This window comes from Lethenteron reissneri, chromosome 52 (assembly GCF_015708825.2).
Source record: "Lethenteron reissneri isolate LAM-NWPU_2019-01 chromosome 52, ASM1570882v1, whole genome shotgun sequence".
Taxonomy (NCBI): Eukaryota; Metazoa; Chordata; class Hyperoartia; order Petromyzontiformes; family Petromyzontidae; genus Lethenteron; species Lethenteron reissneri.
In genome coordinates, this window is record NC_083830.1 from 10,817,865 (window position 1) to 10,844,188 (window position 26,324).

At 54.7% G+C, this 26,324-nt stretch overlaps 1 protein-coding gene across 1 annotated transcript in view; it reads left to right on the plus strand.

The window, feature by feature from the left end:
• The window catches only part of LOC133355972 (chromodomain-helicase-DNA-binding protein 7-like), a 109,197-nt gene extending 96,301 nt beyond the window's left edge, over positions 1 to 12,896 (plus strand). The window contains exons 36-41 of the mRNA XM_061573441.1: positions 91 to 354; positions 2,172 to 2,741; positions 3,232 to 3,501; positions 4,446 to 4,586; positions 5,357 to 5,461; positions 6,275 to 12,896. Coding sequence (XP_061429425.1) covers positions 91 to 354; positions 2,172 to 2,741; positions 3,232 to 3,501; positions 4,446 to 4,586; positions 5,357 to 5,461; positions 6,275 to 7,462 — 2,538 coding nt within the window. The 3' untranslated portion in view covers positions 7,463 to 12,896. The remainder of the gene's footprint in view (positions 1 to 90; positions 355 to 2,171; positions 2,742 to 3,231; positions 3,502 to 4,445; positions 4,587 to 5,356; positions 5,462 to 6,274) is intronic.
• The last annotated feature ends 13,428 nt before the right edge of the window (positions 12,897 to 26,324 follow it).

Genomic DNA, 26,324 nt, shown 5'->3' on the forward strand with positions numbered 1-26,324 from the left:
ATACGCACCCCGACCTTGACCTTTTAGCAACCCGTCTCTGATTTGATCTCTGCCGCCTCTCTGCCGCCTCATTGCCGTGCCCGCCGACAGGACCGCGTGATGATCAACCGCATCGACCAGATCTGCTACACGGTGCTTCGGGGCAAGTGGCCGTCGGCACGGCGACTGGTGCTGGAGGTGGTGGCCTCGACGAGCGCGGTTGCTGCGGTTCCCGCGGCAACGCCGGTGCCAGCACCAGCAGCGCCCCCGGTGGCGACCTTTACCCCCAGTGGCACGGACAGCCCGTTGGCCAACGACTCGCCGGCTCTGAGCATCTCCGAGGAGACGGGCGCTCCATCTCCGCAGCTCGCCAAGGTAGGGGGGGGCGGTGGCGGCACCGACGCTAGCACCGGGGGGCGGGGGCGGTGGGTTATGGTGACATAGACAGAGTTCGTAACGATTTTGATGATGGTGATGTTGCAGAGGGGTTGGTAATCGTCTTGCGTGGATGTTCGCAGTTGTGCCGTGCAGCTCTCCGATGTGGTGTTGGGCTGTACCACTGCGTGTCATTTGGCACGATGTCCGACGTTTAGATTTCCATGGCTCCATTTGGAAAGAAAAAAAAAACGACACCACGAAATAGAGAGGAGGGAGGGTGGTGGTGGTGGTGGTGTGGGGGGGGTGATTGTTACTCGCTTGGTAACATCGATTAATCAACGAAAGTCGATTCTTACGCTAGGAATCCGTTCGGATTCATGCAGCGCGCTCAACAGTGGCGGCGTCGTGAGACGGATCGCACTTGGGGGCGGTGCCACGCAGCCCCACCTGCCACGGGTGTTTGAATCGAGCGAATGATCCGGCAGCGCGTCGGTCAACCGCGTCGCTGCGATCTTGAATCGTTTACAGTTTGTTTTTTTGAAGCGCTCTCTGCCGCTCTACTGCCCTTTCCACCGTCGGCTGCTGCCAGCGCTCGCCGCCACTGATGCTGCTTTGAATCCTGTTCCCTCCTGTCTCGTGCTCCGCTAAAACGTTCATCCCCCCCCCCCCCGCTCATCGTTCATTAGTTTCTCTGTGCGGATTTGTACCGAATTACTGGTGGGACCGGCCAGTTGGCCGGCCACCCTCGCGGCTCGCTTGTTGTCTGGACCCGAGAGCTGATCGAGCCGATTAGTTTGCCTTTTGTAATTGCTCCATTAGAAACTCGCGTGACTTGGTGTTCTGGGCTGTGTCGCCCCCACACCCACGTGCTGCGCTCAATGGCAGCAGCCCTGCCGGAGCATTTGAATCCCACGCCAGACTAAAGAGTCTTGGAACAGTTTCAGTTCAAATGCAGTTATTAACCATGAACGATGTTTATCTTATTTTACCAGGTAAGTCCCACTGAGTTGTATATAGCTCTTCACAAGCGACCTGGCCACAAATGATAGCTCAACATAAGTGGCTTATCATGTGGGAATTTATTTCAGCCAAATACATGCTTGGTGTCGATTGTAAACATGGAAGGAAAAACTGGAGGACCTGGAGAAAAATCCACAACCACGGAGAGAGAGATATGCAAACTCCAAATATACAAGTGTCAGGGTTGGGATCGAACCCCCACAACCTCCTGTATACCAGGCGAGGTCGTTCACATCTAGCCACCGCGGCACCCAAATAATGCAAGTGTGATGTAGCTAGCGGTGTGATTTAGGGCTGGGGAAGACTTTTAAATAACTGTGGAGAGAAACGACACATTAACACGTGAACCTCCGCCACTGGCGTCACCGAAAGAGACCCGTGGGTGCCATTGCTCACGGTGTGCGGGGACCCTACCCCCTCCATACGCTGGCTCAGACGTGCCTCCCCTCACTCCTCCGCTCCTTACAGTGCCTCCCCTACCCTTTCCTGATCCCCAAGTACCCCTCTATCGCCGCTCACTCGTTCCTCAATACCTTGTAGCACGCCCCTGCCATTTAAATCATTCCATTCTGTCCACCGTTTTGTAAGCTCTGTCAAGTGCCTTGAGCGAAAGTGCTCTTTATAAATATAATGTACTCTATGGTTCTTTCGGTCAAGTCACGTGACTTTACCGAAAAAACCAAAGAGTAATTCCTGCAGTCACGAAAGCTTCAAATATATGTACACGAGTATCAGATTAGACAAGCGAGCGCTCCGGCCTGGGCCCCGACCCTAACGTCTGCCTCGTCGTGCAGGACGACGGCCTCAAGCTCCCCTTCCACAAGCAGCGGCGCAAACGGCGCAAGAAGGCAGAGATCGAGGCAGAGCAGGTGGCCAAGCGGCGCAGCCTCATGGACCTCATGGCGCAGGCCATGGACCCCACCAAGGCGCCGCCGGTGGCCCCGGCGGCGGCGGCGGCGGCTGCCCCGGCGACGCTCGGCCTCCCGGACGAGCTGTGGCAAGACTCGGCCGTCGACCTCTCGTTCTTCGCCGCCGAGAGCGGCTCGGGTTCCGTCGGCGCGGAGGGCTCGGCGCCGGCGTCCAGGGGCAATGCCGGCACGGCCGCCGTCCCCTCCCGGGGGGCCCCAGCCGATGTGCTCAAGGCCCGCCTGGACGCGGTGCTGCAGGCGCGAGCGCTGGGCTCGGCCGGATCGTCGGCGGCGGCGAGGGCCGGCCTCAACAACGGCGTTCTGACGGGCGGGGACGGCACTGCCGCGAGGGACGCGCTGGGGGCCGGCAGAGTCGTCCGCAAGCGCAGGGGCCGCAGGAAGAACGTGGAGGGGTTTGACATTAGCCTCATGACGAGCCACAAGCACGGCGGAGCGGTGAGCGGGGGGCGGGGTGTGAGATGTTGCCCACGGGGTTAAGTGGGTCACGGAGGCTTATTTGACCATACTTCACCTCGCCACGCAACACGACGGGTAAAAATAAAAAAGAACGCATCGAATGAATCTGAAACCAAAAAATTCCAAATTCTGCCCAGTTTTCTGATTGTCCGTCATTGTGGAGCTGGCCTCTAACCTGATTCTTTAAGTAATGGATAACTCTACCAATTTGGTTGCGGTTTCATTATTCAACCATTCGGGTGACACAAAAATATTTGGAATAAAAAACCTCTCCTCTTCCCCACGTTTTGAAGGACAGGATTTACAGAGAAGCAGGACGTTGGTCCGGCTGCTATTTGTTGGAGTAGTGCGACTCGTCACTCATAATATTGGAAGTTAATAAAAAAAAAGATGTTGACCCATCGGCTCAATGGCCGAATCGTGCGTCCCAGCTGTGTCTCACTCCCTCTTGACACCACTTACCACGCAGGACGACGCCGATGGCGCCAAGCCGGTGGACGAGGCGGCGGCCACGGCGACGGCGGCGGCGGCTGTGACGGCCGCGGTGACGGCGGCGGCGAGCGTGCCCGTGGTGTCGGCGGCGGCGGCACCGGCCGAAAATTCGGAGTCGCGAGTGCCGGTGGTGAGCCTGCAGGATGGCACCCGCCTGGCGGGGCATGACGCGCCATCACGGCGCCAGCTGGAGGAGTTCCTCAGGCAGAACCCGGCGTACACTGTGGACATGGCCAGCCTGCTGCCGGTACCAACACAACACCCCCCCCCGCCCTCACCACCACCCTTCCTTTCCTCCTTCCCACGTGTGACCTTTATCACACAGATGTGCGGAGGACTCCACACCTGTGTGCCACACCGACCATCAAAAATCATGTCTTTTTACGGAGATACAAACGCCCAATTCCCCTATTGGTTGCCAAACACAGCTTTCAAATTCCTTGGGAGGTCCACATGTGCCATTAGCGCATGTTACCCCACCACCAGCGTGGTGGGGTACTCCCACCTCTTCCAGCACGTCCGGTACAGCGTGGAAGAGTAGGCCAAATACCCTCTAGAGCTCCCTCTGGTGGAGTAGGCCCTTCCGCCACCGGTTGTGGCTGGTGCCATTTTGTGTTCGCCACGGCCATGGCTCGTTCAATGGGGGCGGCTCGGGGTCAGAGGTTACGGAGAGAGCTGCCGTGGGCGAGGCTGTGTCAGGAGTGGGACCCCGCGGATGAGTCGATCGGAGAGAGGGATGACGCGGATTGATTGGAGGCCTCGCGTTGGTGAACGTTGTGTTCTGTACCATGGCTTGGTGGGTCTGATAAGGTATTGATTCTTGATGAGATGACGCTTGGTTCAGCTGTAGTCAATGTAGCACGACACTGGGAGTGCCCGATAATAAAACGACGAGAAATGGCCGAGTGTGGTGGAGCGGCGCGCTGGGCAGGTAAAACACAGCCAGTTGGCACAGTAGGGGGCACAGGTGGTGCATCGGCCAGTCATCTCGGTCAACCCATGGCACCTGGGTCTGTCCCGTGACCTCCTGCCAGCGGACGTTCGACACTTCATATGGCCTAAAAGTGCATGTAGCCTGACACAAGCGCCGTGGTGACATCACCGCCGCTTAGTGGCAAATGGTGGTTGTTGTTGGCGGTGATGGTGTTTGTATTGATTTTGTTTTGATATCCCCTCGTTGTGGCTCTGCAGAGCGCCAGCGGCCTCCTGGTGGACCCCCTCGACAAGCCGAAGAAGAAGCGCCACCGCTGCAAGAACCCGCACAAGCTGGACGTGCGCAGACTCACGGGGGAGGAGCGCGTGCCCGTCGTCAACCGCCGCTCCGCCAAGAAGGTGGGCACAGGGGCGCCGTCACGAGCGTGGTGGTGGTGGGAGGGTACTAGTGGTGGCGGTGATGATGGTAGTGGAAAGGTACTAGCAGTGGAGGCGGCGGTGATGAGGGTGGCTGTGGCGGTGAAGCAGGTTACTGGTAATCCTGGTAACGTGGTGAGCTGTGGCGCAGTGGTTAGCGCGCTGAGCTTCGAATCCGGCGACAGGAATTTTTTAACCGATCCTGGTCTTTTCCGAGGTCGACACGGCCATAAATGAGAACCTGGTGTGTTGTCCAAACATCGTCACTCGGGAGACAAAGGCGAGGCCGTCCGTAGTGATGACCACCGCACCTCGTGTGCCGTGCCGACCTTCATAGGTGCTTTGTCTTTTGTTTTAGTTATGAGAGTGGTGTTGGTGGTGACAGTGGTGGTAGTGAAAGTGGTACTAATTGTATTGACCGGAGAGGCATGATATGCGCTGAATGACCGGTGATCCACAGGTCAGACTGCAGGCCAGCAACAAAAACTGATTATATCATTCTTTGGCTGACATTGGCCTTTCCGCTAAAACACCACCAACCTCCATTACACACAGCGACTGCCTGTTCTAGATATATATTACAAAAACAAAAGCACACGTCCTCTCCCTATCACCAACATTCACTGAGTAACAATGTTAACATCGATCTCTGGGAGAAACTGCTGCCGCATTGCCATCAGCGGGCGGCGATATGATACCACGTTGTTCCTCTTCCGGCGTCCATTCGTCTCCTGTTTGTACCCCGCCCCCAGATGGGCGGTGCCATGGCGCCCACGCTCAAGGAGCTGGCGCGGTGGCTGCAGGAGAACCCCGAGTTCGCCGTCCCCGACGACTGGGGCGAGGTCGTCAAGCAGTCAGTGAGTGCCGCCCCCATCATCATCATCGTCGTCGTCATCACTTGATATTTACAATGCACCTCCCACACAGTGCATCTCAGGGGGCTCCCCCTTTGGGAGCTGGCCCTGTGTGGCACAAGTTGAACGGGACACTGGCTTGCAGAGTGGGCCTTTGGGGCGATGCTACACTGTTGCGTGTTTTTCTCTAAGTAATTTACCGCATCTGGCAAAAATGGACCACAACACTCGCACAAGGGGGGGAGGGGGGTACTTTTCAGATGAACGTTGTGAATGTTAAATGTCCGCTGTGAAGCGGACGGGGTGGGGGGGGAGCGTATTTGTCGGTTAATCCACCCTCGTGGTATTAACCGGGGCGTCCGCTGGCCCTGCACTGCGATTCTCGGCAGTGAGCGTGCTCCCGCTCGGCCATGTCGCCACCCTAGTCCATGCCGTTGCCAGCACCTGGGTTAATTTCGTCAGCATGTCCAATTTCGGCCGATGGTCTTCGTCTAGTTCAGGGGTCGACAACTTGCGGATCTTTAAGGACCGCTTCGTGACGTTATTTATTAAGGACCACCGTCTCCTATTCACATGCATTGCTGCTCTTGTTTTTTTGACCGAACTCAAAAAAAATGGCTCCCCTTGTTATTTTGGTTGCCGACCCCTGGTCTAGTTGATGACGTGTGTGGACTTTCAGTCAAGATCGAGTCTGCGGGGTTACGTTGGTCATTCTCCTACTAGTCTAGTCGGCTAAAGCAGTCGCACGTTTAATCACCCGCACGCTCCGTGCCAATCTCTTAATCTGCACGTTCTCACGCTCACTCTGTCCGTCAGGGCTTCCTCCCCAACACCATGTTCGGCCGCATCCTCACGGGCCCCGTGGTGCCGGAGGAGGGCGCGCGCCGGCGCGGGCGCCGCCCCAAGGCCTCCGCGCTCCTCAAAGCCTCGACCAACTCCCTCGTGGGCGGCAGCGGCGGCGCTGGTGGTGGCGCCGGCGGCAACCTCCTTTCGGCGAGCACCGGCGACCTCGCAAACCTCGCAAACCTGCAAAGCCTGCACAGCCTGCAGCTCGCCAGCCTCATGGGCTTCCCGACGGCGCTGGGCGGCGGCGCCGGCTCGTCCGACGACGTGAAGGCCGCGGCCGCCGCTGCGGCGATGCTGCCCATGATGCTGCCGGGGTTGGGGCCCATGTTCGGCCTCGGAGGGCTCCTCAACACGGCGCTGGCGTCCTCCGCCGGCGCCGACGCAAACGGAAAAGCGGACGGGGAGCAGGGGACTTCCTCTTCGGCGGCAGCCGCGGTGATGGCGGCGTTGCTGAACGATGGGAAAGACGGCGGCGTGGACGAAGACGGCGCGCCGGGCACCAGCGGCAGGTCGGCGGCCGCCACCGCCGCCGCCACGGCGGCATTCAACAGCAACCTGCTGGCGTCCATCAGCCCCTTCCTGCTGTCCCCGCAGCTGCTCTACCCCTCCATGTTCCCACTGTCGGGCCTGGGCGTGACTCTGCCCGGCTTTGTGCAGCAGCAGCAAGAGCACCAGCAGCAGGAGGAAGAGCAGCAGCAACAGCTGCAGCAGCAGCAGTCGGGAATCGCCGTGAGTTCGACGCCGAGTAGAGCCCGTTCGAGCGTGGGCAAGGGCGCCGGCATGACGGGCAAAGCCAAGAAAAAGGCTGCGCTGAAGCAGGCGGCAGCGGAGCACCAGCAGCAGGAGCAGCAGCGGCAGGAGCAGGAGCGACAGAAACAGCAGCAGCAGCAGCAGCTGCTGAAAGTTGCGAAGAAGCAGGGGCGCGAGGAGATGAAGGAGGCGAAAGCACTTGCGGCCGCACGGGCAGAAGAGGACGACGATGACGACGATGACGACGATGATGACGATGACGACGACGATGACGACGATGACGACGACGACAACTCGTCAGACGACAGCAGTGGCGAGGAGGCGCTCAACAAGACGGGATTGTCGTCGCTCACCGAGGACGACTCCACGTTGCTGGACGACTCCGACTCGGACGCCGGCGCCGAGTGAAGCGCCGTGTGCCCTAAGGAATGGCGGGGGGGGCCGTGCGGACGTCGGCCCTTTGCCCTTTGCCCCCACCTTGTCGGAGCGGACCCGGTCGGTTGCTCGCTGCGGCGGTGGGGGGGGGGGGGGGTGGTTGCGGTTTAGCAGGAGCGGGATTTAATTTCGGCGACGCCACGGTGCGGCCGCCAGTTTTCCAGAAAAAATGTAAACTTCAGGAATCCTTTATTTTTACTTTTTCCTTTTTTTTGTAATGGACAATGATGGTCTTTCTCATTTTTGTTTATTACGTTCCCTCTGCGACTGCTCGGCACGTGTCTACCCGACCCAAATCTCCCCCGCCCACTTCCCTCCGGGCATCTCAGCTCTCCAACCCGTGCCCACCGCCCCCCCAGCATTTGTCGACTGAATAATTGAACAAACCGGCATCGATTTGGACGCACCGACTTGCCATTTCTTGGCTCCCGAGCGCCGTCACCGGACGCCGCCGCCGCCACCCACCGCCCTCCCGACCGCAGGAGCGAGCCAGGCGAGGGAACTTCACCGCACCCCGGCAAACGCAACGACGACGATCGTTTTGGACGTGCGAAGGTTGCGGTGGCAGCGGCCGTGTGGTCATTCGCCCGTGCCGCGATTGTGCCGGTACCGGTGTGTGCGAGTGTGTACAGTGCGTGCGCGAGCGTGCGAGTGTGTGAATGAGCGCAAACGTGCGCGCCGCGTAAGTGGCGAGTAAATCCGGGTTTAATCTTCCAACGGGCATTGCTGACTTGAGCCGAGCGTGCGTGCTTGCCCGCCCGTTCACTTGCTCGCCCGTCGCTCCCCCCCCCCCGCGCTCGTCCCTTGCGTCACCCCGTGAGCGAGCGGAGGTGGACGCTCGGGTAATGTGCGAGCGAGCGAACGTCGCGTGCGCACGCACGCCCTTTCCGCTCTCACCTCGAGTATTCAGGTATATTTTTGTTTTAGTTTCTTATTTTTGATTTTGTAATACTTCCTTGAGTCAAACACTGTTAAAAAATAATAATAATCACACGAGACACTATCTTATCACAGGTAATAAAAGCGATGACGGCAAAGTCGATCGGCTGCGGAAATAAGAAGAAAAATATAAAACCAATGAACGAAAGGGGAGAGACGCAAACCTCTCTCCCGCGACCGCAGTACTCGCTTACGACGTGAATGTGCATGGGGCCGGCCACGTGCCTGCCTTTCCCTAACACTGATTGTACGCGACTTGACTACAATTCACCGACACGCCGCCGCCGCTGCTGCTGCAGCTGCAACAGCGGCGACAGCTGCAAGGAGGGTGAAAGTTTTTAAGTGAAACGGCCGAACGTGAAGGGGACTTTTTTTCTTCCCCAGCGATCCCGCCAGCAGCAGAGCCTGGCGCGTGTCTGTGCGCAACTCGTTACTAACGTCGACAAGTGATTTAATATTGTAATAAGAATAACAATGATGACGACGACGACGACAATAATGTTCATAATAATGAGGGAATCTGAGTCCCCCCCCCTCCCCCACCGTGTGACTTTGTTAGTTATAGGCAAGTGGACACGAATGTTGATTTTTTTTTTATTAGTTGAAAGTTTGTAAATCGGCATGAAGTTTTTGCAGTGTAGCCAAAACAAATGGGAGAAGAGGAAAAAAAACACAACACACAAAAAAAGATGTAAAACCTTTAAAAAATATATAAAAACTGGCCCCTAGCGTGTTAATGACGATAGCTGTCTTTAGTTGACGTGCATTAGGATGACTTAGAGCGAATGTAACGTAAATCGGGGAGTTATATATCAGCGCCTCGTTGATTTCTCTAGTTATTTTTATTTGAAATCGACCCGGCCGTGTGTATTTTTTAAGTCGGACCATCAGAATGTGACTGTGGCCGCAGCAATAACCCCGGCAGCTATAAATCGGGTTACCGGGTCACCGGGTCACTGGCGATCGCTTCAGAGGGACTTTGACCCTCGGGTTGGGTGACCTTTTTAAACAGAACAACCCGTTCAACTTTTCACCACTGACAAATAACGGAAAAAAAAATCTGAAGTGATGGAATAACTCATCAGGTAGCACTACTCAGAGATCTCGCGATTTGTTTCGTTATTTTTTTAATTTAGGTTTTAATTAATTTGTTTTGTTTTTTCTCAAAGATGTATTTTAATAGAATTACTCGCGGTGCACTGTGTTGACTATTCAGGTACTCCTCCGTGCTCTGGCCCCACGGCCCCGCTGGTCTCCTCCAGGGTCCCGTTTCCCCGCGGGAAGGGGGCCGCAGTGTTGCGTAAGCGCGGGGTTGGGGTTGTCGGGGCCGGTTGTGTTAAGGGAGCCCCCCCCCCCCCCATACAGATTGGCGTAGTACAAAGAAAGAGCTCCCCCCCCCCCCTCCCCCACCTTGCTCCTCCGCCACAGGGAGAGTGTCGTACGCCTGACCACCTCCAGCTCGCCTAACCTCCGACCCCCTCTCACCTCCTCCTCCTCTCACTCCCTATCTCCCGTCCCCTCCCCACAACCAATATCATATCCTCCGTGATTAAAAGACGCTCTGGAAAGTAAGAGGCACCGCAAACTGGTGCCTGGTGGCAGTTAAGTTTTTTTTCAAATCTGGTCTCTCTTGCACGCACACAGCTCCCGGGGATTACAAGACTCATCCCTTAGCTTTTAAGCTACTCTATTTTGACGCATGATGGCAGCAAACATGTTCAGGGGCTGATTGTCGAGGTCTGCTAAGCCACGGTGAGAGGGCAACTTTAGCTTTAAAATACAGAGAGGAGGAGGGGTGGGTGGGGGAGTGTGTCTTGCAATCTGTAGACTACGTCCCCGCAGACTGGAGATAAGACACAGATGTCGTCGTCCTCTCCCCAGAGGCGCCCGTGGTAACGTGCAGTGCCGATGGCCAGGCTCGTGCTCGGTAGAGCGGGAGCGGGGGGTGTCCACTGCTCCACCCTTACCCCTCACCTCTCACCCCCATGCCTCCACCCCACGCCCCTGGAGCCCTTCTGAGTTTTGAGTGGCTGGGGTGGGGGTGGAGGGCGGTGGGACAGAAGGCAGAATGGCCAGGATCAACTCCTCTGGGGAGTTGGAGCTGAGTGCTGGTGATGATGAGTGTTTGAGGGTGAGTTTGGGGGCGGGTGAGTGGAGAGAGGAGGGGGTGGGGCACAGTGATGAATGAATCTCTCACCAGCGTGTCCGGTAGTGTGAGTGTGAGTGAGCGCGAGTATGAGCTAGTGTGTCGGTGAGCGCCCGCGCGCGTGTGTGCGCGCACATTTGCTGTCTGTGTATTGAATGTGGTTTTGTGAGTGTGGGTAATGCGTGTGAATAATTGATTGTGTGTTAGGTGCGCATTAACTGTAGGGCTGTTTATCCTGCGACGGTGTGGCAGTGTGCGTTCAATGTGCTCACGGTGAGACGTGTGGCCCGCGTGGTTGCGTCAGTGTTGGAACTGAGCGGCATTAATCAGTTTGTGGCAGCGGGCGAGTGTGATTACGGGCGAGGTGTGGCCGCCTGGGGTGTGACTTCAAGTGTAGGGGAAGTATAGAGGGGGAGAGGGGTGCTTGCCTGCAAGGCCGTCCTCCCATACTCCCCAAGTTGCTCTCAAACACTCAACCCCTCCCACGTACGCCACCCTGACCCACTCGCCACACCAATCCGGACTCGAACCTTAACGCCCTCACCACATGGCTCCTACACCCTGGAGGAACATCTGGCAAGACTGTAGCCTCCTTTTTGCCTTTCGGGACACGGCCCTGGTTATTTATTATTACCTCATGCTGAGCAGATATACGTATATTGATTAAAAAATAGAAAAATACAAAAAAAGTACAAAAATCTTGAAAAGACCGCCGCGTGCGTTTTACTGTGACGCGCGCCGGCCACGTGTAAAGGTGTACATTGTAGCTGCTGTAATCGCGTGTAGTGTGTAGCGACATGTAAAGTACAGACCTCGAGGTAACCTCATCATCATCGTCGTCATCATCCTCCGCGCGTTGCGCCACCGATGTTACAAACGTGCTGAATGTTGGAAGGAAAAAAACCACAGCGCACGCTCCGGTTGGGTTGACGTTTCCGTTTTTTGTTTTTATTTGTTGGTTTTGTTGTTTCTCTCTCTAGGTGTGCGTTTGCATTTGCTCCTCTGGAATATTTGTGTTTTTATTTTCCTTCAAGCACAAGGTGACTGTTTCAGAGTTGTTGTTTCCGCAAGGCCGTGAAAGCATCTCTCAAGATTTCACAAATAATGTGGTGGGGACTGCTGCTGCTGGTAACATGGCAAATTCCGCTGTTCTGCCTGCTCCGCTCATCGCATCGTGCTTGTCACAAACCGACCATGTAACACTACCAAACTCGCTGCAATTTCATTTGAATCCCGCCAGACCTTACCTTCAACCCTCAAAACTCTGAAAAACCCTCAGCCTCAGCAAAACACCACAACCCCCACTAATCCAACCAAAACCGCACCATAACTCCACCAATCCCACCGAAATCCCAGTGTTATCCCACCATAACAATCCATTCCACCGAAACCCCACCATAACCCTACCAATCCCACCATAAACCCTCACCAATCCCACCATAACCCTACCAATCCCACCATAACCCTACCAATCCCACCATAACCCTACCAATCCCACCATAAACCCTCACCAATCCCACCGTAACCCCCACGACCCACGAATATCCCACCAGCTCGCTGTTACACTACCAAATCTATCCCATCTCACAGGAGCCCAACTTGATTGGCACTCCACCCAAACCCACTCGAATCACCAGCAAAATATATCCCCTTCTGACACTACCAATTCCTCCGAGACTGCTCCTCCCAATCCCTAAAAAGAACACCCCCGACCCCAGAAAACTCCGACCGCACCCCCCGCGCGTCATCTCACTCGCGTTGCCGCCGCTGCTTCCTCGTGCGCCGCGCGCCATCATCGCTGCGTGTCGTGTGCGCGCGCGCGCGTGGTTTTTTTTTGCGTGCGTGTTCTCGTTGTGTTCGCGGACACGCTCTCGCTGTGTCCGCGAGTAACAGTCGCGGGGTCGTTTGTCCGTTAGCGGGCTTGCTTGTTGTTGCTGCTGCTGCTGCGGGCAGGCAACTCTGATTCTCAACACAGCCGCGCCCGCGCTTTGTACAAAGCGAGAGAGAGCGGGGAGAGATGAGAGTAAGAGTACTAATCTGCGTGCTGCCCCCCAAACCCCCCCATTGTGCCCCCCCTCTTCCCACTGTGCCCCCCCCCCCCACATCCTCTGCTTAGCCCCGGATTGGAAGCGGTGAGCGTGAATTTCTGCACCCGCAGTTACTGCCCCTGTTGTTACCCCCCCTGCCCCCCCCCCACGTCTCGTGTGAATTATGTCACAATGAAATGCAGTCCGATTTCCTCCTCATGATTGTTTGTAATTTATTCCTGAGTTGTAGATCAGAATTTGGGAGCCGATATTTTTATTAAAACTCATTCTTTTTTGCCAAACTGTGTCAATGGGAGTTATTTTGTTGTTAATGATATGTTTACAAAACACAGGTACCCCCCGTGCATACCCTTAACAGCGTATGCATGGCGCACACACAACGTGGTGAGTGGCCGCCACTGGGCCCGGCCGCCTTTGTTTCCATAGTGGGCGATGCTGATGTATCGCACCAGGTACTGGTTTGAGGACGAGCCGACCTAGAGGAGGATGAGCACCGCGTTTAGATATATTCGTCACTGGTGTGTTGGTGGCGCTAAGCGGGAATCGAACTCGTGCCTTCTTGGGCACGGTGCAAATGTGCGAGTGGGAATCTCGGCTTAAATCGCAGTGACCCCCCCACACTTCACCTTTCCTGACCCGCCCCCCCCTTTATTTCATCCCTCCCTGTGCCATCTCGCCGTGTTGACGCCACGGGGAAATATAATTGGAATGTCTCCCCTTAGCACGGCGGGGGCTCGCTGACGGGGATTGGTTTATGGGAGGGGGGAGACCCCATCCGAGGAATTTAAACGCTTCTCTCAGAATTTCGAGGCATTTTTTAAAATGTTTTGGTTACGGCTGAGTGGCTTCCACCGTGGTAACCACAGCCGGTTTGTGCCGGGTCGCTGGTAAAATCCTAAACGCGGGCGGCCTGCTGGAGGTGGTGGTTGGGGACCAGGGCTCGGTTGGGTAACACGGCCGAACGGTATCAGGTTCGGCCGCTTGTTGCAGAGGTTTATGGTTCAAGTCCAGCGGCTGCCCTCATGGCCGCAGGTAAAATAATGATAACCTTTAAAATACTACGCTCCATCTGATTCACAGCCGATGCTAAAGATGCCGTGACATCGTTTGGCAAGAGGCCATTGTGTGCCAGTGTCATGGTCCAATTTTCCCATCAGATTTTTAAAATAAATAAAAATCCCGCAAATGGCTCGTTTACATCTATCGGACCCTTTTTGGCCCGTGTCAAAATGATGGAAAAAATATTTTTTTTTACCCCTTTCCGGCAATAATACAGGAGTTGTTAAGATGTTCAAACACCAAACAGAGATACCCACCGCAAGGCTTCGAGTCTGCATTAACCACTCATGCTTTTGTGGTAAAACATACAAACAAGCATGCTCTGATAAGACATCAGAGCGTGTCTGATGGGAAGAACATGGGAGCGTGCTTGCATGTTTTGCCACAAGCACGTGTGGTTAATGCGGACTTTTGATGCCGTGCATTGGGGGGTGGTGCCTCTTTGGTGTTTGAACATCTTAACACCTGTATTATTGCCAGAAAGGGGTAAAAAATAATTCTTGTTTTCATCGCTCGTTTAGGAATATAAATAGCGGTCATCTCTCCCGCTGCGGCAACTTGGCAGGACCCTGCATCGCCCTTCCCAACAAGTTGCGAAACCTTGGCCACAATATCTGGACTTGTCTTCATATAAATCAATGCATAGATTTCTGTTTATATGATTGTGGTTATGGTTGTACTTTATTAATCCCTAATCTCTGCCATTACATACAATGAAACAAGAAATGGTTAAAAGGTAAAAACAGCAATGTAATACAATACACTATTAGACATCATTGTAAAAAAAAAATCCATCCCATGTGTTCGTGAATTTTTCTATATTTTAGGCAGGAAATTAGTTTTCAAATTTAGATTTTTTTTCTGGGTTGGGACCCCCCCAGACACCCTGGAAGATTTGGTTCCCCCCCAATGTTGACTCCATGGCTACGGCCTTGGCATACATTGTTATCAGAGCATGTTTGTATGTTTTGCCACAAGTACGTGTGGTTAATGCAGACTTAATGCCTAGAAATATGTATCTATTTGGTTTATGAACATCTTAACACCTGATTATTGCCGGAAAGGGTAGAACCTGTTTTTATGCAACTGACAATCGCGCTTCATTTCGGACGGAGCTGCCAGGGCCCGAGCTCCAGCAAATCGCAGGATCGCGAGAAGTGGTTGATGGTTTGAGGCCTTCATCCAGCAGGGGATGGATCATGGCTAAACGATGCCTGTGCTGTTGCAGGTGCACACGCACTGCGCGGACACTGGGCGCCTTTTGATGCAGTACAGCACGCAGGACACGTGTTGTTCCTGCGGGTCCCATAGGTGTCCAGCTTGAAGCAACAATCCCATTGTGCGTGGAGGCGAATGTGTTGCATGGCTACGAGGCGACCCAGACCGGCACCTAACAAGCGCATCACAACCCCCAACCACGACTGACGGAACTGATTGTGAAGTATAAAATGTCTGTTGGGCTTGAAGGGTCGAGGCTAAGAGAACGGGTTAAGGTCGTTAGGGTGATGGCCATTGTGTTCAGTATGTAGGGGTGTTGGGTTTATGTCGAAGTGTTGTGGTCAGGGCTGCATGTCGGGGCGAGGGATGTTCAGTCGGTGTTAAGGCGAAGGGTCTGTGAGGGAAATGGCAAGTCGTTAGGGATAGTTGTTAGGGCGAGCTGTAATGGCTCGGGCTCGTTCTTAGAGAGATGGATTGCTCGGGATAGTTATGGCTGGTTATTTCGGGGTGGTTGGAGCGAGTTCAGTTTGGTTGGTTAGTGCTCGCTGATATGACGAGGTCTAGCTGCCTGGACCGGTAGTCCGGCTTGTTCTATGGCTCGTTATGGTTGGTTGAGAGTACTAGTTGGAGGTGGTTGCTATGGGTACCGTAGTTGGTTCGTGTTGGTTGCTATGGGTACCGTAGTTGGTTCGTGTTGGTTGCTATGGGTGCCGCAGTTTCATTCGTGTCGGTTGTTATGGGTAACCGTAGTTTTGGTTCGTGTCGGTTGCTATGGGTAACCGTAGTTTTGGTTCGTGTTGGTTGCTATGGGTACCGTAGTTTTGGATCGTGTCGGTTGCTATGGGTAACCGTAGTTTTGGTTCGTGTTGGTTGCTATGGGTACTATAGTTTTGGATCGTGTTGGTTGCTATGGGTACCGTAGTTGGTTCGTGTTGGTTGCTATGGGTAACCGTAGTTGTGGTTCGTGTTGGTTGCTATGGGTACCGTAGTTGTTGGGGGGTGAGGGCGAGGGGGCTTTAGGCCGCGACCCCCGCCTTGCCGCCAAGTCTCGCAACGGATTCCTCGCGCATCGCCGCGGGGGAGCCATGGCGACCATCACGACCATCCCTCACGGACATCCATCACGATCACCCCTCACGGTCATCCATCACGGTCATCCATCACGGTCATCCCGCTGGAATGCGACGTTGACCGCATTCCGCTGCAGCCTCGCCGCCAAATTCGCGGCAAAGGACATTGGGGGGGGGGGGGGGGTGAAAGCATCCCCCGCCACGTTAACATACAGACCGCGTACAGTAGCATCGCCTATACTAATTACTTGAACGCGCGGGACTTTATTTACGTACACACGCACGCAGACACACACACATACACACAGACACACGCACACAGACACAGACACATACAGACACACGCACGCAGACAGACACACGCACGCAGACACACACACAGACACACGGACACACACACAGACACACGCACACAGACACAGACACACATACAGACACACGCACACAGACACACGCACACAGACAGACACACAGACAGACACACGGACACAGACACACACACACATGTCCCGCGTCCACGACACCCGCGACTTGTCGTTGCAGGAGGTTGCGCAACTGTTGTCGTATTCATTGAAATTCGTCCCGAAATGTCCCAGTGTTTGTGGCGTTGTTTGCTGCTGCTGCTGCGTGCGATGGCAACACCGCGCACCGCGCTACAAACACAATAACATCCCTTGTGTGTTGTTTCGGAGTGAACGGGGAAGTTCATGGGAACGAGCAGCTCGGTGCCGTTTGGCTTTAGCGATCGTGCTAAACAACGTGCGCGTGCTGTGTGTTGTGTGTTCCCCTCACACACAACGACACGCAAACCATCTTATTTGACGTGTTGTGTGTGTGTGTGTGATGGCAACCGTGAGGGGGGTGTAGGTCTGTGACTCTTGCGGGGAGTTCCGCGCGCTCCCTTTAACCGCCCGCGCGTGTTGTTGTTGCGCGCGTTGCCACGGCAACCGCCAGGATGTTGTTCCCGGCGCGCGACCCCGGGGAGCGGGAAACACGCGGCGTTGCCATGGCAACAGCCCGCAGGGACACGGGGAGGGGCGGGGCCGGCCGAGGAGGGGTCGGGGGGAGGGGCTGCCCCCGCGGTCTCCACCTCTTGCCTCGCCCCCCGCAGCACGCGGGGTCACGAGCTCATGCCCATATTAGGGAGGGGGAGGGGTATTTATAGACCCCCCCCACCCACGTGTACCCCACCGCCCCCCGATCACCAGCATAAGCCCCGCCCCCCTCAATTCCACATCCCCTTCCGCGCCACCTGAGTCAATCGTTGCCATGGTTACCACTATTACCTTTGTGACCAGGGTAACGAGCCGGTTCCTCACAAGGTACCCACTACCCCACACCACCCATTCATTACCACGTGATAAGCCTCTTTGTTAAGCTATCATTTGTGGACAGGTCGATTAAGAAAAATAAGTTAATAGCTCCGTTTTATTTATATATTTTAAAGTGATTTGTTTACCTTTCCTCTACTTTGCACTCCTGTCCTGTTGCGTGTACTGTTTGTTGTTGTAACGTTCTGACCCGCCCGTGCTGGACATCTGTGAAAAAGAGCTTCATAACTCATCGGATTCCTTCTGCAGTCTAAATATTCGGATTCAGAAAATATTCAAATTCTGATTACCATGTCCGACGATTCTCACTCCATTTAGTCGATAGAAGTTTAATGATTGCTCGTCGTTTGGCGTTGAAACTCGAATGTTACATTCACATTCTTGGTTCTTTCGGTAAAGTCACGTAAATAGAAAATAAAAAATATATAAAGAATACAAAAATTAAATAAAAATTTAATAATACATTCTAAATAAGAAAAGCAAAAAACACAATAAAAATAGTAAAATTAAATTAAAAAAATGAAAATAATAAAACCAAAAAACCCACGACGTTTCGATCGCGCAACACAAGTGGTCTTTATCAGGCGCAGAGAAAAGAGGGGGCAAGCCTCCAAAATTTTAATTTTATTATTTTTATCTTGTGTTTTTTTGCTTTTATTATTTTCAATGTACAGTATAACTTTTATTTTGTATTTTTTTTATTAATAAAAATTTTAGTTTTTTAATTTACGTGAATTTACCGAAAGAACCAAGAATATGAATTCATGCAGTCACGAAAGTTTTAAGTCAAAATGTTACATTCACAATTGCGTGGTTGTGATGACGAGTGTTATTATTTAATAAGCTTGACATTTTAAGAAAGCCCCCTCCCTCCATCTCCTCCTCCTCCAACTTGGGAAGTTTCCAGCTCCCCCCCCTCCGCCCCCATCCTACGCCAAATGTTTTTTTTTTCTGGGTGGCTCAACCGGACACCCGGGTGCAGATAAGGCGATCTCCACGGTAACGGATCAAACACGGGGCCTGTGGCGTGGTGGGTTGCGCGCTGTGCCCCGTGCTCCAGAACGAGCCACGCAAAGGAGATGAATCGCTCGCTCGCTCAATCTGTCTCCACAGACTCGCTGGTGGGTGGGTGGGGGTGTGTATACTGGACGCGGTGTGCCGGGCGGAGAACATATTTTTGTCCAGGTGTTCGACCCGAGGTCAGACCCGGCTGAAACGAAGCTCGTATGGTGGTGCTTTGCAGCTGGTCCAAAACAAATGAAAGTGGGTTTGTGGCAGAATTGTGCCACGTGTTTAAGCAACAACATTTTTTGTCTTGGCTTCACAGCCAAGGAATAAGAACGCGTCTTCAGAGATGATGGGCCGCCGAGGAGATGGAGCGATGAAATCAGTCTGTGTGCAAGGTGCTCGATGGATTGCAGTATCGCAGGATCGTGAGAGGTGGCGGCGGCGGCTTAGGGATGCCTTCATCCAGCAGTGGATTGACCCTGGCTGATGGTGATGATGACTCGCAACTGGTATGCTCGCGGGCGTTGCTGGCTTTCTCTCGGCTCTCCTGTCTCACTCTCGCTGAGAATACCAGAGTGGTTGAGTGAGCCCCCCTGAGAATACCAGAGTGGTTGAGTGAGCGATCATTCAGATCTCATGTAAATTCGGCGTCCGTCAAACCGTCCCAGATACAAACTTATATTGGCCTTGGTTACATAAATCGGCTCCCATCAACATATTTATTTTGGGTGGGGGTAAAATGTTGTTGCACACGGACACACACACACGCACGCGCCCGTGTGTGTGTAATCCCCCACTGCCTCTACCCACCCAGCAGCATCAGCGAGTCCTGTACGACCACCAGAGGCAGCCAATTGCCAAGGTCGCGTGTGGAAGAGTAGGCCAAAATGTCCTCATCTAGAGGTGTTCTCCCTCTCCCTCTTGAGAGCCTCCTAGTGCAGGCCCCTTCCGCCAGCAGTGACCGCGAGCAACAGTTGCAGGCCTGCGCCTTTTACCCGGAACGCTTGCCACGCGAGAGCTGAGCTCTTCACGCTTGATGATGATAATGACGGATGATGGTTTAACATTTGCAGCGAAACGTCGCGTACAAAACATTGTCAACATTCTGCTTGGGCGTTTCAACAATCATCTTCCATTCCTCCTCCGGTTTTGCTGAAACCCCCACAAATTAATCGGGGGCACACCTGGCCACCCGATGTAAGTGGCTCTGTCGGTTAAACGAGGGATAAAAAGCTGACAATCGTCATTATAAACTGCACGGTGAGCTCACCCGAAAAGCAGAAATTGTGAATCGCCGCACACTTGGTTCGTGCTGCGCTGCCTCTGGATCGATTGCTTTTGTTCCGTTGAGGGCGATCGCACGTGGCAGGCTCTGTGCCACTGCTGGACAATGCCGTGGCTTGGAGCTGTCGTGGTCCCTTCGTTGCCGCCCCGCTGTGGAGCTGTGAGAGCGTTCATCCAGTCCCGAACCATTCGGGCGTTGCCAGCGACCAGGAGATGGAGCTCAACGGCGTTTTGGTGTCTGGTGCTCATTCCCACGCAGACTCCCTCCGGTGCCGCGTGATTCATTCATTCCGTCGTTCGATAATAATCGGTCTGGAGAGTCACGAGGTGATGCATTCGCTTGCATTCGTTCGCCGGTTTATGAATGTTCTCATTCATTGATGGAGCCGTTTTCGAATAAACGCCTTCATGTGTTTTCTGATTCATCCATAGTCGTCGTCATCACTTTGAGTCATTCATCCAACTTTTAGTTATTCTGACACAATCACGAATCTTTTTTACGATGCTTTCGTAAACGTTTGTCCTGAAAAGCGACCACGGGAGATCTTCATGAGCAAGGGCTGATTTCGTTATTCGTACACGAGGTAACCGGGCAATGCCTTCCACGCGACGTGATTATCATCATCAGCAGCTTCCTCACACCGTACGATAATCATAATCAATATCCTGATATAACAAATCATCATCGACAGTAGCCTCGTCACACGCACACACCACCCATCACACACACAACCACCTTCAGAGAGACACACACACCCAGCCCTCATCCTCCCCATCATCAGCTCGTCCCCATCACGGCGTCGGCTGTTTGTTCTTGTGCTGTGTGGCTATCCGGTGTGGTTTCGGGTTGTATCAGTGCGCGTGTTGTTCGGCGCGATTTGTTTACAAAAAAATATGACGTGCGACGCTTCGCTCCACGTGCTGTGAGCTTCTTCGGGAATGAAATTCCCAGCACGTGGAGGGCGCGAAACGTCGGACAGAAGGCCACCACTAGAATGGACCCACGGGCGGACCCCGATTTTATTCTCCTTCGCGGTGTACCCCGTCAAAGCGGGCTCCCACACAACATTGATACTGCCCCCCCCCCCCTCATGCGAGAAGATCTGGAGCCAGGCCCCGTCCCCCACCTCCTCTTGCCCCAGCCCCCCCAGCCCCCATCCTCCGTCGCGTGCTCAACAAATTCCCCATCGCTCTGCTGGGCAACACGAGAGCGCGTTGGTGGTTGTGGTGAGTGAGTCAACGCCCTCTGCGTTCCCCTCCTACTGTCTCACTCCCCCCCTCATCCCCGTCATCTCGCCATTCCATCCCCGGGACGAACACTGACGAACACTCACGCCTCTCATAGCAAACAAAAACCTCCCACACATCATCAATGACCTCCTCCTCGTCCACCTCCTCCCTACAGCTCACCCTGTTCCCACCCGCCTCTGTAGGGTAAAGGGGCGCCACCGTGGCTAGGGGATGTTAACTCCCTCGACTGGTATGCAGGAGGTCGTGGGTTCAATCCCGACCCTGACGCCTGCTGCTGTATATTTGGAGTTTCTCTTTCGCCCCGTGGTCGCGTGGATTTTATTTCCGCGGGCCCTCCGGTTTTTCCCCTTCACAAATAGAATCAACATCACGCGTTTAGACTCTTTGGCTGAAATACATTTCCACACGATAAGCCAGCCACTTCGTTGAGCTATCATTTGTGATAGCCAGGCCGCTTCTGAAAGATAGCTACGTCGCAGCTCAGTGGCCCTTCTTACCTGGTAAAATAAAAAAACTAGGTTTTAAATAGTTTAGTTTTTAGGCACAGCCCTGCAATTGCTTGCTCCGTGCCACTGCTGGCGGTAAGGCGGTCCAACGAGAGGGACCTTTTAGAGAACCTGCTCTGGACTGTATTTGGCCTACTCTTCCACACTGACTAGACGTCGTGGAAGATGTGGATTAAGGTTTAAATACAACTTGCACCAGTTTGAACTGCCGTTCCGGGAGATCGACTCGAATTAGCGACCTCTGAATTTTAAATCCATATCGCTGACCATGACTCCCCACCGCAGTATCCGAATCAGAATATTTATTCATACTGGAGGAATCCAGATGATATATGGAGCTCATTTTTCACGGATGAACCACCCCATCTCAAAGGTTACACAAAATCGGGTCAATCGACGTACCCGCTGTGGAGAGATGCAGAGCATGTAATTACACGGAGAGGCGAAGAAGGAAGACGTGGATTCGAGAACACACGCAGGATAATGGCAGCAGCAGCAGCATCATCATCATCCAAGCTGTTAACAATTGCGAGTGAGGCTTGGGCAGGGAGGGCTCGACAATGGTCGGAAGGGAGCGACTCCCCGTGGGTCAAGACTAAGAGCGGAGCGGCAACCAAGGGAGTGGAAATGTGCCTTGAGTGAGGACGTCCACCGGGGAGATGGAGTGAGAATCGCCTCTCGGTGTTGTGATGCACGTGCTGGGTGGATGATTGTTGTTGTTATGATGACATCGTGGGACCGTGAGGGATGGCGATGGCTTTTGCCTGCTGTCAACAAACATTTACGATTTTTATTTTATTCTACTAGATAAGGCCCACCGAGCTATTTAGCTCTTTTTCAGAAGCGATCTGGCCACAGATGATGTTGAAATTTAAAGCAGCCAGATACTCTAAATGTTTCTAAATGTGGATGTAAAACCCGCAGGACCCGGAGAAAGATCCACGTAACCATGGGGAGAGACACGAAAACTCCAAATGTACAGCAGCCGTCAGGGTCTGGATCGAACCCACGACCTCCTGGATACCAGGCGAGATGGTTGATAACGTCGAGTCACCATGGCGCCTTCTCACATCTGGTATCATAACCTAACAACCGTCATTCACCACTAAGTGGAAGTGACGCCACCACGGCACCTGTGCCAGGCTAGGTGCACTTTGAGGCCACGTGAAGTATCGAAGGCCCGCTGGCAAGAGGTCACGGAACAGACCCAGGTGCCATGGGTTGACTGACCGAGATGACTGGCAGATGCACCACCTGTGCCCCTTACTGAGCCAACTCTCATCCCTTTAGCCGCCCGGAGCTCTGCTCGTCGTTGTGAGCGTCGCTCCTCTGTCCTCCGTTGTTGCTGGAGGGCGACTGCCTTCAACTGACCAGTAGCGACGTCCTTCACGAGCCTCCTCCACAGAGGTCGATATTGACACAGCTGGTACCAGTCGTCGGCAAGTCCACTCAGCTCCACATCCTTCTGTAGCGCATCAGTCCACCTCTTCTCTCGCCCATGCGGTGCCCTTTTAGCCCCCTCTGGTATCACAAAGACAACACGGATTATAAGACGAACCCCAGACGTCTGCTTTAAAATTAATATGGGGATGGGAGGGGGAGCGAGTGCGTCTTATAATCTGAAGAATACGGTACCTGCGACCAGGGCTGCGCTGTGCGTGGTAACGGGCACGCAGGAGCTGTGTGTCACGAGTGTGGGCAGCGTGCGTGACACGTGTGTGTGTGTCAGGATGCCACGTGGTGTGAACTCCACGAGATTGGCAACCACAATGATTAGAATGGTGGGGTGTGGAGTGGACTGGGAGTGTCGGTGTGAGCGTGTGTTTGATGCTGCGCGTGAAGGGGAGCGGTAGTGTCGTGGTTACCGAGCTGCACTACCAACCCGGTGACCCGAGTTCGATTCTCGCTCAAGGCCAACACCGGTGACGATTATCTGAACCGGTCCTGGGCCTCCCCTAGGTCGACTCAGCCTCTAATCAGTACATGGTGCGGTGTGTGAACATTGCCACTAGGGAGAAAGAGGCGGCCGGGCGTGGTTGTTGGCCACCCACCCCCTCGTGTGCCGTGCCGGCCTTCATAGGTGCTCGCTAACAGCACTTGCCCCTACAGTCTGTAAAGGCTACACAGGAGAGCTTTGTCTTTGATGCTGTGTGTGATGGGTGTGCGCGTGATGGGTGATGCCGCTGCTACATCAACTGCTGATGATGTTGCTACTGGTGATGGTGCGCCTTATGCTGCTGCTGCTGATGTTCAGGATGATAATCATCATCAGTGTAATACTGCTGCTGATGATGATGCTCAGGATAATCATCATCATCAGTGTAATACCGCTGCTGCTGATGTTGATGATGAAATTGTGACGGCATGCTTTGACGCGGTGACGTCACGGACATCACGGCTCTCGTATTCACAGGGATGACCTCACCCCCCATCCTCACTGCCCCCCCCCTCACCCCGCCCCTCACCCACCCCCTCACCCCGCCCCTCACCCCCCATCCTCACTGCCCCCCCTCACCCCGCCCCTCACCCCCCATCCTCACTGCCCCCCCTCACCCCGCCCCTCACCCCCCATCCTCACTGCCCCCCCCCTCACCCCCCATCCTCACTGCCACCCCCTCACCCCGCCCCTCACCCCCCATCCTCACTGCTCCCCCCTCACCCCGCCCCTCACCCCCCATCCTCACTGCCCCCCCCCCATCCTCACTGCCCCCCCCCTCACCCCGCCCCTCACCCCCCATCCTCACTGCCCCCCCCATCCTCACTGCCCCCCCCCTCACCCCGCCCCTCACCCCCCATCCTCACTGCTCCCCCCTCACCCCGCCCCTCACCCCCCATCCTCACTGCCCCCCCCATCCTCACTGCCCCCCCCCCTCACCCCGCCCCTCACCCCCCATCCTCACTGCCCCCCCTCACCCCCCATCCTCACTGCCCCCCCCCTCACCCCCCATCCTCACTGCCCCCCCATCGCCCCCCCTCACCCCGCCCCTCACCCCGCCCCTCACCCCCCATCCTCACTGCCCCCCCATCGCCCCCCCTCACCCCGCCCCTCACCCCGCCCCTCACCCGCCCTTCCTACTGCAGAAATAAACAAAACAACGCACACAAAGACAAAGGTCCCCCGTGAATCCTGCGCAGGCTGTTGGGGCAAGCGCTGTCAGCGAGCGCCTATTAAGGTCGGCGCGGGGCTCGGGGTGGGGTGGGGGGAGGGGTCCAGACACACAAATACAGACAAAGCGACCCGTGTAGCCTCTCGCAGGCTGTGGAACACAAACTGTCTTTGAAATACACACACAAAGACAAAGCTCCCCCATATAGCCTTTAACAGACTGTTGGGGCAAGTGCTGTCAGCGAGTACCTGTGAAGGCCGGCACGGCACACGAGGGGGTGGGTGGCCAGTGCCACGCCCGGCCGCCTTTGTCTCCCCAGGGGCGATGTTTACACCCTGCACAGATACACCACGCCCTTCTGCCCGGCGCACAGAACAACAACCACCACCAAAGGCAAAGCTAAAGCTCCGCCGTATAGACTTTAACAGACTGTAGGGGCAAGTGCTGCTAGCGGGCACCTATGAAGGCCGCCACGGCACACGAGGGGGTGGGTGGCCAGCAACCACGCCCGTCCGCCTTTGTCTCCCTCGTGGCGATCTTTACACATCACCGCACCAGGTACTCATTTGAGGCTGAGTCGACCTAGGGGAGGCCCATGTACCTGTTCAGATATTCGTCACCGATTATTGGTAGCCGTGAGCGGGAATCGAACTCGGATTGTGGGGTTTGTAGTGCAGCGCGCTAACCGCCGCACCACCGCTCCCCACAACAACAACAACAACCACCACCGCTCCCGCGTGATATCTGCGGACCTCTCATTCTATGAGTGCTCGCGATTCAATTACAGAATCCATGTTACATTTATATTTTTAAAACACTGTGAATGTAGCAGCTTCAAGTGGCCGGATAAGGTCACGTTAATATATTTATATAACCAACATCATCAGCGGTCATGGTAAATTCACTGCTGTCACTCTAAAGAAGAACCATTGCCCGAAACGTCGCCTATTGCATATTTTATTTCTCAGTAGGGACGGGTACGAACGTCACAAGACATCTGGAGCACACTGCTAAGTCGGATTGTTATTCGCGCTATGGCCCGTGCGCGTGTGTCCGTCTCGTCTGTGGAAAAGCGCTTCATAGCTCATCGGATTCCTCCAGTGCAATCTGCGGAAGAACGTAATCAACCAGGCGGGGTGTTGACTGTTATGTTTGCCGACTCTCTGTGACGGACGCTGAACGTCTGTCGCGCCGCACGTGGCCAACCGCGCTCGTGTCGGAGGTTCGGATGGCTCTTTCATTTGTACCTGATGATGATTGCGTGTGTTGCAATCGAAACGTCGTATGCTATAATTGAATTTATTGTTCTTTCTACGTGACTTTACCGAAAGAACCAAAGAGTAATTCCTACAGTCACGAAAGCTTCAAATGAAGTTTGAGTCTCGATGGACTCGATGCGATGGACGAGTCCTGCAATTCGCAGGAACAGGATCATTGCATCACGCGCTAAAGGTTGGTGGCAGTGGGGGAGGGAGGGGAGGGAGGGGGGATTTCGAGGGCAAGGGGGGGGTGAGAGGTTATTGTGTGGGGGCGAGATAATGGGGGGGGGTTAAGAGAGTGGTGGGGTGGGGGGTTGTTGGGGGGGGGGGGGAATGGGGATGAGAGGCTAGGGATAGGGAGGGGTGGGATAATGGTGGGGGAAGACAATTGAAGACTTTGGGATGGCAATTGAGGAGGGGGTGGAGAAGTCTGGAGCGGGGGGGGGGCATTGTGTGTGGGGTTAATGGAGGGAGGAGATGTGCGGGATGTTGGATGGGAGTGCGGTGGGATGCTAATGGACGGGTGAGGAGGAGGAGGAGCGGGAGGTGGGGGGGGGATGAGGGAAGGGGGGTCAGGGTGGATGGGGGGGGCGTCACATCGCGCTCGCC